This window comes from Lagopus muta, chromosome 11, assembly GCF_023343835.1.
Source record: "Lagopus muta isolate bLagMut1 chromosome 11, bLagMut1 primary, whole genome shotgun sequence".
In the NCBI taxonomy this organism is placed as follows: Eukaryota; Metazoa; Chordata; class Aves; order Galliformes; family Phasianidae; genus Lagopus; species Lagopus muta.
In genome coordinates this window covers 61,396-74,505 of record NC_064443.1, presented here as the reverse complement: position 1 = coordinate 74,505, position 13,110 = coordinate 61,396, and the positions used below count along the sequence as shown (strand labels likewise).

At 37.5% G+C, this 13,110-nt stretch overlaps 1 protein-coding gene and 1 pseudogene across 3 annotated transcripts; both read left to right on the top strand.

The window, feature by feature from the left end:
* LOC125698628 (erythroid differentiation-related factor 1-like) overlaps window positions 1-880 on the top strand; it is a 20,055-nt pseudogene extending 19,175 nt beyond the window's left edge.
* On the top strand, window positions 875-13,110 carry LOC125698976 (uncharacterized). 3 transcript variants are annotated; one of them, XM_048957982.1, is made up of 3 exons: window positions 875-2,590; window positions 2,784-3,021; window positions 3,866-13,110. In XM_048957982.1, exon 3 carries the CDS (start codon window positions 4,337-4,339, stop codon window positions 5,408-5,410), a length of 1,074 nt encoding a protein of 357 aa, XP_048813939.1. In that variant the 5' UTR covers window positions 875-2,590; window positions 2,784-3,021; window positions 3,866-4,336; the 3' UTR covers window positions 5,411-13,110. The 3 variants fall into 3 exon arrangements, with proteins under 3 accessions (XP_048813939.1, XP_048813938.1, XP_048813937.1); XM_048957981.1 differs by having other exon boundaries at window positions 2,766-3,021; XM_048957980.1 differs by having other exon boundaries at window positions 875-3,021.

Below are 13,110 nucleotides of genomic sequence, written 5' to 3'. Positions count from 1 at the left end.
GTTACCAAAGGCATTTCTGCATTATCATAATGCATTGCAGTTCTATGTACATAATTTTGTTGTTGTTAAAGGTAGATACCTAATTCAGTAACTTTTTCCTTGCTATTTTAAATCAACCATTCACGTTAAAAATTGTGAGTTACATATATAGCCTATGAGGAAAAAGCATTAAAGGGAGGAAGGGAAAAAATGTTCAAACGTACTTTTCTCTCTGCTCTGACAAATTTAATGCAAAACATGTTTTATTTCTTTTAGTGGTAATTACAATAGTGAATTCACTGAATGTTAAGCTGGGAAGTTATCTCCAGAATTTTCTTACAGCTGCTAAAATGATAGTTGTGGCAATCATTGCTATAAGTGGGATTGTTCTCCTTGCACAAGGTAATCAAAACATACATTCACTTCCAACAATTATTTTAGTTTCTGCTGTGATCTTTAAGAATTTCCTACTGACAAAAAGTGGCACAAAAATAAGGCTATCTTTCTTCAGTGTTGCTGTCCCAAAGACTCTTCAAAACTACAGTACTTTCTTTAAGAGGAAGTGGGGTAAGAATTTCAATACTACCAGTAAGTTCATAAAAATTCTATTAATTGATTTTTAACAAGATGTTTCAAAAGACCCAGGAGATGCTGGAGTTTTTCTTTGTCTAGTGGCAATTAGCCAAATTACAACACTATGTCACTAGTATTCGTCTTATTTCCAGGAAAGAATCTTGAAAGTTTTGGGTTTTTCAAGGACAGTAAAGTTTCTGTTAGCTCTAATTGGTTTGGCATTCTACAATGGACTCTGGGCACATGATGGATGGGAAGGTATCTTTAACAGTGTTAACAGTTACAGTTTAACAGCCTTTAACTCTCTCCTCCATTAGAACTCAAAAGATGTAAGTTAACATCTAAATTTTCATAAATAAACTCATAATGAACTGTGGACGAAAAACAGTATCCTCAATTAAAAAAACCCACAGGTCACCGTTTATTAGGGAAAAATTTTACAGTAGATCCTGATAAGACTACCGATTTGGTGCTAAAGGTGGTTAGATACTGTAGTAATGAGAGAGACATAAAAACAGCTAATTCCATTAGGCTCAGGCAAAAGCTTTACAGGTTACCCCCAAAGTCCATGTTTTATGAAACATTCAATTAGTACAAGAGAATGTAAATATTAGAAGTTTTAATTCACATGGTTTTACATCTTTTCTTGTAATTATCATAGAATTATCATAGCAACAATTCCTTCCCTGAAGCTCCCAGTATATATCTCATCTGTTTTGTTGTTATCTATTGTGTTAATATATAATAATATATATATAAATAAAATAAATAAAAAAATAAATATATAAATATATTTATTTATATATATATTATAAATATATATAAATATAATAAATATATAAAAATAAAAATAAATAAAAATAAATAAAAAATAAAATAAATATATATATATTTATAATATATATATGTAATATATATTATAAATATATATAATATATAATATATAATATGTTTGATAATAATCATAAATACGGAAGGTGTTAGGTTTACATTCATGTTCTAAATAAAGCATCCATATTCAGTAACTCAGAAGACTACTTTTCCTCTATTACCTTCATCAGAATAACCTTATTTACCTGAGGAATATAGATAATCTCTATAATATAGATAACCTCTGCTACAGTACAGAAAATATACATTTCACTTCCTGGAACTAACAGGAAAGTGAACTGGCTTGAGGCTCCGCTGATACAAATCTAAGATAAAAGAAAAATTAAAATAAATAAATAAATAAATCAAATTCAGACAAAATATCAGTCCAAATTTAAATTGATTATTCTTTAAGGTTCTCTTTTCAAGCTTGAGGCTCTCAACTCAAGCATGCACATCTGTATTTCAGATACTTACCTAGACTTTTTTGGGGGGGGAGGGAAGGGAAGGCTACTGCCTAAATCCTGAATAATTACTTCAAAAACCATCAGGGACTGAAATTTCAAAAGCTGCCGGGCAAACTATAAATATGAATTTCCCCTCATGTTTTCAGAAGCAGAAGAGTAAAAGAAAAAATAAAATGTTTTAATCTTGTCTGTGGTCTACTGAAAACGTGTACCTGGAACTGTAAACTCCACTTTAAGGTGTTTACAATATAACTTACAGAGATATTGTTAAAGATCAGTAGACTTGAACTTGTGTCCTTGCAGTGGGTACAGCCAAACAGTGCTTTTACTTGAAAAGATTTAGATATTACAAAGGTTGAAGCTCAAAGGAAGCTTCTGGTTATTGCAGGACATTATACCTAGGAGCTAAGACAATCTAATTCAAAATTATACAGACGCTTCTGAAATTGCAGGCTGCATCAAAACTTGAAGAAGGAAAAAGTTACTTGAGGCTCACAGTTGAATAAGAAACTCATACTTTTTCTTTGACCAGCAGTTTTACTTTTTTTTTTTTTTTTTTTTTTTTTTTTTTTTTTTTTTTTAAACTGGAAAGGCAAATAGTAAGAGGAAGTAACATCTGATTGCTAGTAACATCTAATTAATGTCTTTATTTCCAGGAATCAACTCAGTTATATCACAGAAGAACTGAAGAATCCTTACTGGTAAAAAAAAAAAAAAAAAAGTTTTATTTCTATCAATAAAGATAAAACTCAATTTTTATACAAGCAAGCACATATTTTGGCTTGACTTCAAAAGGAATGCTTACTCAAACTTTGAGTACTAGCAGACAAAGAGTTATTCTGGCTTTCATAAACGTGGTTTCTTTTTTTAATCCAGATTTCTGTTGCTCTACAGTAAAGGAACGTAAACATACCTGAAGAGTACCCGAGGAAAAAGAGTCCAGTTTACTGCAGTAACATTGCCAATGACACAGCAATGCTAATGAAGTCTTACTTTTGCATTCTTTAGAAACCTACCACTATCTATAATTATTGGAATCCCCCTGGTTACAGTTTGTTACATTTTGATAAACATTTCATATTTCACCATAATGACTCCAACAGAACTCCTGCAGTCCCAGGCAGTTGCTGTGGTAAGTCTCCTTATTTTGTAAAAAAAAAAAAAAAAGAAAAAGAAAAAGAAAAAGAAAGCATTTGAAGAAGGCTGTGTGCATTAGAGCTTATTCTGCAGTAAAAAATGAATAAAAAGCAACACGTAAAATTTAAGATAGAATTATAGAATTCAGTTGTGAACAGTCAGCCTCACACCTTCATTCCCCAACTCCCGTTATCTTCTTAATAAAAAAAAAAATTTACAATGACTAAGTTAAAATGCTTCATCGTATCCCAAGAAAAAAAATGCAAGCAAAAGTAATGCAGTCTTTGAGGTAACATTCTGTAAAGGCTACAGCTCAGCAGCTGTTTTTTTCCCCCATAAGCAATAAGAAGTATAAGGAAAAATAGCTGCTACTTTGTCCTTGCCAGTTTTCCAGTAGTTCAAAGAAACAAGTACATGCAAAAGGAGTAGATTAGACCTTGTCATTCTGAAGGTAGCAGTCAGCTGTAGGTCACTTCCTCATTAGATGTAATTTTAACTTAACGTGATTAAGGGTAATCAATTTTTCATTTCTGCAAGACATACTATCGACAATTACGAAACTATGTTTCGTAAACATTAGAAATGTATATAATACATCTGTCCCTCCAGTTCCAGTCATTACATTTTCCAGGGGATCCATCTCCCAAACCACTGATCAGTGCCTTACAGCAATTTTTCATTGTTGGTTTTATGTAAAAACAAAGAGCATCTCATATGCATACAGAAGGCAGCGTAACACAATTAAGAGGTACATAAAACATAAAAATTCTCAATCACATGAAAATCTTATAAAACATAATTTTGATTAATTTAGTTATCTTTGTTTTTCCTCCACCAAGAGGTGCAGTACCTAATCCAAAGTACAATGCTGATAAAGATCACCACCTATGTAAGCTAGCACAGAACTAGCTACGAAGTGATGAGACGAAGAGAATCCCAACTGCTACTGGGCAGTACGAAAGTAACGCAGCAAACAGCAGAATGAGTGCTCTGTATGAACGCATCTCTAAAAGCAGCTTTGTTGCTCAATGCTGGTGAGTACCCTGCTACTGGATAAAGCAACTAAACTTTGATAGTAAACTTGAGCAGGAGAGAAAGGCCCCACTTGGAGTTTGTGGCAAAGAGCCTCAGGAGAGACCCGAGGCCGACCCTTGGGATTCTGGAGTCGAGCCTACAGGGGGTCGGAGGAGGGCTACACTCCAACTGAAAAGGAGATCTTAGCTGCATATGAGGGGGTTCGGGCTGCTTCCGAAGTAGTCGGTACTGAAACACAGCTCCTTCTGGCACCTCGACTGCCAGTGTTGAACTGGATGTTCAAGGGAAAGGTTCCTTCCACCCATCATGCTACTGATGCCACTTGGAGTAAGTGGGTTGCGTTGATTACACAACGAGCACGGATGGGGAACCTCAGCCGTCCAGGAATCCTAGAAGTCATCATGGACTGGCCTGAAGGTAAAAAGTTTGGAACACCACCAGCAGAAGAAGTATCACGTGCTAAAGAAGCCCCACCATACAATGAACTACCAGAGAATGAAAAGAAATATGCCCTGTTCACAGATGGATCGTGTCGTATTGTGGGAAAGCATCGCAGATGGAAAGCTGCTGTGTGGAGCCCCACACGACAAGTTGCAGAGGCCACCGAAGGGAAAGGAAAATCGAGCCAATTTGCAGAGGTAAAGGCTGTCCAACTGGCCTTAGATGTCGCTGAACGGGAGAGGTGGCCAATGCTCTATCTTTACACTGACTCATGGATGGTAGCAAATGCCTTATGGGGGTGGTTACAGCAGTGGGAGCAAAATAATTGGCAAAGAAAGGGCAAGCCTATTTGGGCTGCTGACCTATGGAAAGATATTGCTACCCGAACAAAAAATATGGTTATAAAGGTGCGCCATGTAGATGCTCATGTGCCCAAGAGTAGAGCTACAGAAGATCAGCGAAATAACCATCAGGTAGACCAAGCTGCCAGAATTGAGGTGGCTCAAATAGACCTGGACTGGCAGAACAAGGGTGAGTTATTTTTAGCTCGGTGGGCCCATGAGACCTCAGGTCATCAAGGGAGAGACGCAACATACAAACGGGCCAGAGACCGAGGGGTGGACTTAACTATGGATGCCATTGTACAAATCATTCATCACTGTGATACATGTGCCACAATTAAACAAGCTAAGAGGATGAAACCTCTCTGGGAGGAAGGGCGATGGCAAAAGTACAAATATGGGGAGGCATGGCAGGTTGATTATATCACCTTGCCACGATCTCGCAATGGTAAGCATTATGTGCTCACCATGGTGGAGGCAACAACCGGGTGGCTTGAAACATATGCAGTACCCCATGCTACCACCCGAAACACCATATTAGGTCTGGAGAGGCAAATCCTGTGGTGACATGGCACCCCGGAAAGCATTGAGTCAGATAATGGGACTCATTTTAAAAATTCACTTGTGGATACTTGGGCCAGAGAACATGGCATCGAGTGGATTTATCATATCCCCTATCATGCACCAGCCTCTGGTAAGATTGAACGCTACAATGGGTTGTTAAAAACGATGTTGAAAGCAATGGGTGGCGGAACATTTAAACACTGGGAGAAGCATTTGGCAGAAGCCACCTGGCTGGTTAACACCAGAGGATCAATCAGTCGAGATGGTCCTACCCAATCCAGCTCCCTACATATTGTAGAGGGAGATAAGGTCCCTGTAGTACATGTAAAGAACATGTTAGGAAAAGCAGTTTGGGTTTTTCCTGCTTCTGGGAAGGGCAAACCTCTTGGCAGAACTGTCTTTGCCCAGGGACCTGGGTCCACCTGGTGGGTGATGCAGAAAAACGAGGATGTTCAGTGTGTACCACAAGGGAATTTGATGTTAGGGGAGTGCAGTCTGTAATCCCATGTGTTAAGCATGATGTAGTGATGTAGAATAAGGGGTGGAATGTCATGGTTTTATGATTTTTGGTCATCAGTATTCCACACCATAACATCATGTAATGCATTGGGGGTGGGGTTTTGATATCTGCCGAATGTTCGTCCGTCGGAGAACTACTTTTCCCCAGGAGACTTTGCAGTCAGCAAGGGGATATAACTCCAAGCAAGGTCACCTGATCCTTCTTCTTCGCCTGCTCTTCGCTGTCTGTGCTTCGCTATCTGCGCTTCGCCGCCTGTGCTTCGCCATCTGCACTTCACCATCTACTGCACTTCTCACCCCAGCATTGTGGTGAGGTCTATACAATTCAAACAGACTCTCTCTCTCTCTCTCATTGTATTTTACTAATACTATATTTAGTAAAATCATTTGTTTCACCTCAGATCACTGCTGTTGTTTTCAAGTATTTTGGGGTCCCCTGCTTCTCCTTTCCCAGAGGCGCAGATCCGCAGATCCCTCCGCCCTGCTGGTCACGGAACTGGGCCGGACCAGCCCATAAACCGTTGACACACTTTGAAGATGTATACGTGTATAATGGTATATTCATTGCTCTTTTGGTTTACAGCATGAAGCCAAAACTATTTTTGAATCAGAATGGCTCATATGGTATTAATATATGAAACAATCTAATTCTTTACTTTTGTTGAAAAGGTACAATAAGAAATGGATTCACTATCTAACACGAGTCCCAAAAATAAGTATTTGAATTGCCAGTTTAACAACTTTGTTTTTCTATTTCATATTTCAACTAACACTGGCTTATTTATTATAGCATTTTTCTTAAACAGTCTAATAATAAATGTTCCTGCATGGTATGTCACCAAACAGATGCTTGAAAGAACAGCAGTGATTCAAATAAAAACAAAATACAAATCTTAAAAGGTCACAGCTCTTCATGATATTCCAGGTGTCAAAAATCAGTGAAGCAGAAGTATCAAAACTTAAACATATCAGCTGCTGGAAGAAGAATCCAGAACCTGCACAAATTTGAGTCATCTAACTACTTCGAAGTAGGCAATAAACATATGAGAAAATATTGGATTTGAGTTAAATTTAACCTAGGGTGTTCAGAAACCTTCTGACAAAAGCAAACAAACAAAAACCAAACAAAACCCACAAAAAACCCCACAGAAAATAAATAAATCTCTTAAGCAGAGGTGACTTTCTGTGTCTGGGAAGATGTCGTTCTTTACAAATGCCAGGGCTACTGCTGTGTCCATAGCAGGTATTGACAAGCACTGTAGCCCTGCATGGGGTTACAGCTTCTGTTTGGTTTATCACTGTACCTTCACCATTTCCAATAAAACATTGATATCTTCTGTGCCCTTGAAATAAAAAGACAAATCGGGGCAGACAGGTACCATGCCCAACTCCGAGTACCTCTGGTTCAAGGTGTTACCCAACCCAAAGAGCTGCTGTCTCAGACAAGACCAGTGCTACTGTGGATACCTCACTGCACTGGGTTCTTGGCTCTGCGCCTTGTAGGACCCTGACAAAATGAACCACAAAAAACACCAAACAGATGGACAGCTGCGCTACCATTACTTGTTATATTTGCACTTAAAAAATTGAAAATCATTGATTTCTGAATGGGAGGCAAATCTAAATGATGCAGGTAGGCTACCTGAAGACAGTAAGCACAGTTTCCTCCTGTAGACTTAACAGATACAGGATAAGAAAACCAACAACCAGTGGTAGGATGCAAGAGTAACTCCATATCCCTGCTGTACTGTCCAGGCTGGTGCTGCAAGTGCCTACAGCAGCCTCCAGGCATCGCCTGTGCTCTGGGATACGCAGGTTGGGGAACTCAAAGCCCCAAAAACCTAATATTTAAGCTTAAATGCTCAGAGACATAATCACAGATCTTTTCCACGTGTACTATTTGAGCTAATCCATTAGCCTTACTCAAATTAGCCTGTCTGTTTATAAGATATTAAATGCACTACAAAGTCTAACATGTTTTCCATGCTCTATAATCAGAGCACCTGTTTAAAAGCTCACTGCAGCTGTACTTCCTGAAGATTACAGGCCATTAGGCAAGTTGTGTAGTACCCTATTTTTATAACCTCATCTCTCTTCCTCTTCCACATTTGATTTTAGAAGTATAAAAATGAGATTCTTCTCCCTCCATACACATTCTCAAATTCCTTTACTGACTGAGATGAGGAGAATATTTATATAATGTGCAGTTCCAGTTGCTATGGTAAAAAACTATCATAAAATATTTCATTAACTTCTTATCCTATTTAACACAGTTCTTCCCTCTTGAGAGGATATAGAAACTTGAGATTCTTGCAGGGCAAGGTTTTGGTGAGAAATGTTAAATTATTTTATTTTTTCTTGAGTTGTTCTCCTTTTCAAAAACAAAGAACAGAAGACGACCTTGAATTGGATGACGCTTCTACGACATAAGTTTATGGAGTCATTCAAGCAGGCTCCATGAACGGAGGGTGAGGAGTACCTTGTTCTCTGCATGGCCTCACTCTGCATTCTGTGCATAAAGGCCAATCCCTCTCTTGTATGTGACTGGACAGCATCGGAAAAAACCTTCTCTGCTTTACATCAGAGATCATCTACCTGATTCATCTGCATCTATGTAACTGTCTAGTGAAAAACAGCAATTACTACAGGTTGCTGGCATTGGCCACACTATACTTTTTGCGCTGGTGATGGAGCTTTTTCTTTCTGATAGTTTAAGAGAGTCCAGTACTTAGACCTCAGATCAGGTATTAGATATTTTCCATCGTATATCATATACATTACAAACAGGGAAGAGGCAGCCATTTAAAAACAATGTCTAGTGTAAACTTTTCTAAGAAATCAAGGAGAGTATACTTGATTTTTTTTTTTCCAGGAAGATACATATGAACAAAATCTGTAATTAGCTCTATTGCTTATTTTCAATATTTGCAGCGCTCTTTCTCAGTGTTACACAAATTTCTGCTGAGCGAGACAGTCTACAAATAGTCCAATTACAATGCATTATCTATTTATTACGTCAGAATATAGATTTATTATGTCCTGCTTAGCAACTGCTTCAATGTTCTGTAAATAGAAACAACAACAACAAAAACCAAACACTATCACTCAAGGTTTTTCAGACAGCGGAAAGATCATTAAGTGATAATACAAGACAGATAAAATATAAATGCACAGCACAGTGACAATAATAATTAAGAGAACTCTTCTTCTATACGCAAGCGCAAATACTATCTCTGATTTATTGCTGTTGCATGGAAGCCACAGGAAGGCCTTGGGGTGGTGAAGAAAATTAGGTTTACAAGTCCTATTCAATGATTTTGGTGCATTTGTGCTTTCTTCCCCAGGTAAGGGGATGGAAGGAAGGAGGAAAGGAGCAAGCAGAATGTGCACGGCACAGGCTGACTTCACTTGTTATAGGACTTCGTTTTTTCCTCTCTTCTATTAGCATCGCTAGCACATATTACTGACTGCAGCATGCAAGGATTGACCTTCAATTCTCACTAAGGAAGAACATGGTATTATTTCCTCACGCATCATTGTCATACAGTGAATTTCATTGCAATTTACCTATTCAGACAAGAAATCTCTGACAAATGACCAATTCAAAACTTTCTGAGAATACATCTAGCTGGTATATATTACTTGGTAAGCCCTCAACTTGTGATACAGTCCAAATTAGCTAATTTGGAAAAAGGCTGTCTTGGACACTGCAATAATTTCAAAGATACATAGATGAGCTTCACTTCGACATTGCAAATATGATGAATACTTCTTCAGGAAAAAAAAAAGACAGTAGGTGAATATTTGAGATGCTGTAAGCACTGCTGGATGTACTCAACTCAATGTAATCTATTGCACAGTAGATCCACAGAATACCTCACATTATTTCTTGCAAGTGTGATTTAGTTGTCCCTTCTTAATCAGCTAGCTGGGACACGGTACTGAACTTTTCTCCTTCCTCATTTTCCAGTCACTAAGTGATTCCCAGTGAAGGAGGGGAAATAATAACATCAGAGTAAGACAGTTAAAAATGGGCTTACCCCTAGAAGATTTTATTGGGTTATTATTAGGGAAAAGGAAATAACTTCTTGGAAGGTAATAGTCGTACCAGGAGTGTTAGAAGAGACAGTTGCTCTGGTTCCCTTGTCAGAATCATTTTTACCCTTTTTCTCTCTCCCCGTTAAAACAAAGATGTGGTAGGCTTGGTAGATCATGCACTAGTCCAACTTCTGTTAAAATGTTCAACCAAAGCCCAGGACAGGATGTTTATTTGTTCTGTAAGCCTTGTTATTTTAATCAATACCGTGGTTAAGAGAAAGTTGCTGTGCTGTTTCTAATTTTGTACTTAACATATTATACAGTATTAAAGTAGCAATTAGAGGAACTCAGTTTATCACTATCACTCTCTTCTCATAGCATTTGCATTGCTCATGGCAAGGCTATCTTCGTACTTTTCTGTTCAGCCCTCTGAACTGATGTCAGCTATGACATATACATAATCTATGTAATATTATGTAAAATGGCAGTAGACAGCAGTGCTAATTTTTAGTCAGATTCCTGGTCTTTACAGGGCTTACTGTACTGCCTGGATCCTGTTCCTCAGCATCAGTCAGATAGTCTTAACTTGTAGACATTTTATTTATGATGTCCTCTCCAGAGGTTAGGTCATTTCAGTGCTTATCCATGAGCCCTTTCTGACTGCGAAGTTCAACCTGAATTACGTTATGTGGCCATCATTAAAATTCCCATATTGAGTTAAGTCACAAGAAATGTGAGTGGGAAAGTGAAAACTTGACAACCTTAATAGTCATTTGAAGCTATTGTGATTTATTAGCTTGTCCCCTGAAATGAAAGTTGCAACTCAAATGTACTATTCAATAACAGACCAACTGACGTAATACATCCAAAATTTACTCAAGTGGCAGTCAGGCCAGGACCTTTCTAAGACCCCATATACGTGCTGTCTCCTGAATATTGGTGGAGAAGAGCTTTAGACCCATGCTTTTTCATGTCTCAGTCAAGGCAATGCCTGCCACAATCAGAAACCTTTGAGCTAGTGCATGAATTTCTAGTACAAGATCCCATCATCACAATTTAGTGAGGCACAGTAAATATCAAGTAAATATCAAGTTCTGATATGAAGGAAAAAGAATTGTTTTTTTTTTTTGCCACCTACAATAAAAATTTGAACTCCTTACACATTTACAAAAACCAAACAACTTAATCTATCCCACTACAGAGTGTACAATCAATGAATATACAGATGATATAGCATATCCAGGAGTTTGGCCGGTGCAATTGTTATACTAGAATGTAAAAGAAGGACACTCACCCTATCCTAGACTCACACAGTAAACTCCAATGAAGTAGGTCTCCAGGAGAAAACCTTCCCTATGGGCAGTCAGCTCTTAAATAGGTCTAGGAGAGGTAGAGCCAGGCTCCGCCCCTTCCACCAGCACAGGTAAATTGCCTTCACCTGTGCTCCCATGGCTGACTCATTGTCATCTCAGGTGATCAATCAGAGGTTCTGACTATGATTCAGCAGCCCCATACATAGAGTCATTGGTAAATCTTCTTAATATTTTGGTGTTACTTTTTTATTTGATTTTTTTTTTTTTTTCTGTACTGAAAAAGTCAATGGATTATTACAAATTTTGTTCATAATATGCAATTTGGGATTTGCTTTGTGAACATATCTTTTTCCATTTGATTGAATGAGTCAACAGTTAGAAGTTTTCAGGAAATACTTGTGAACACTTCATTTGTGTTGCATATTTATTGGGATATTTGCCGTTATAAATTTGCATATGTATTCACTAAGTTTTTTTACCTACAGGATGTTAAAAAATAACTATAGTATGCCTAACTGCTCACTTAAAGATAAAAGTCATTATGTGGGATAAGAACTCACTTATTTACCAGGTATTTACACATATCATTTGGTCAGAATAGACTGAATAAGAATTTTACTAGGGATACCAATTCTGCACAAGCATTTGTCATGTTTAATTCCCAGTTGATGAGCTGTTTTCATTACTTCCTTTGCAAAATTGCTCTGCATTCTGGTAAACTAATTTTCAGAGTGGTTTCCTAAAATGCAGTCTTCCCTATTCTGATATTATCTCATTATTTATCATATAACTAAAATAATTAAAATTCTTCGTATTAACATTTTTGACTATTTTGTGGGCTTCTTCATGGTTTCAATTAGTAGTGGTTTTATCTAATGTTTTAGGTTTTCTGGTAAATCACATGCTGTATTTTTCTATTTTTTTTTTCCTGTGGGTGAGATATTTCTTTTTAAATTTTCATGTTGAAATTTTCTTTCTGGAAATGTACCGTTATAAAAAGAGCGCAGGACTTTACCATGGCTTCTTCATATTCTTCCTTTGTTTATTCTGTATCTCAGAGGTGTTTGTAACACCTTTTAGTTTTCTGCCTGCATCATTTATTCGTGTCTGCATATATTATTCCTTTCTTGTTTCAGTGTTATGTTCTGGATTTTCATCTATTTTAGTATTTTTTCTTCACGTTATTTGTTTATATTTTGTTCTTTACCACTTTTCCTTTGACTTTTATTTTTTTAAGTATCCAGTACCTTTTGTATCATCTCGTTACTATTGTATTTAGTATGCAGAATTGTGAATTTAGTGCCACCTGTATTTTCACTAGCACCGAGATTTTTATGCTTGTAATGTAGTGCTGCTATGAAAGATTTGTACTTTGTTTAACTAGTGGATTTAAGTTTTTGCCAGAAGATATATTTCATTGGAGTCACCACAGGTGAACGCTGGCAGCTATAATATAGTGTCTTGCTGTGACTGGAAAAGTACTGATCTGAGAAGTAGGTGTCAGAGGAGGAAGATCCAAGCCCTACACTGCCTTCCAGATTGAAGCAGTAGGACTCAGCTGCACCTTCATTGAAGCTCTCCTATGTCACCAAGAACCAACTGCATTTTCCATTGCTTCCATGGACTTTCACAGAAATTACCTAGAAATTGGCAGCATTTGCAGACTTTATTGACAGCTTGTAGTTCAACTAGCCTCTGCTCTTGCAGAGGATACTGCAGGATCAGCACGAAGCAAATTACCTCTAAGCAGCCATCTCCATTGAAGAGAGATCTCTGCTGATGGACAAGAGCTCAGGAATAGCTCAAGCAATTAAAAAAAAAAAAAAAAAAAAG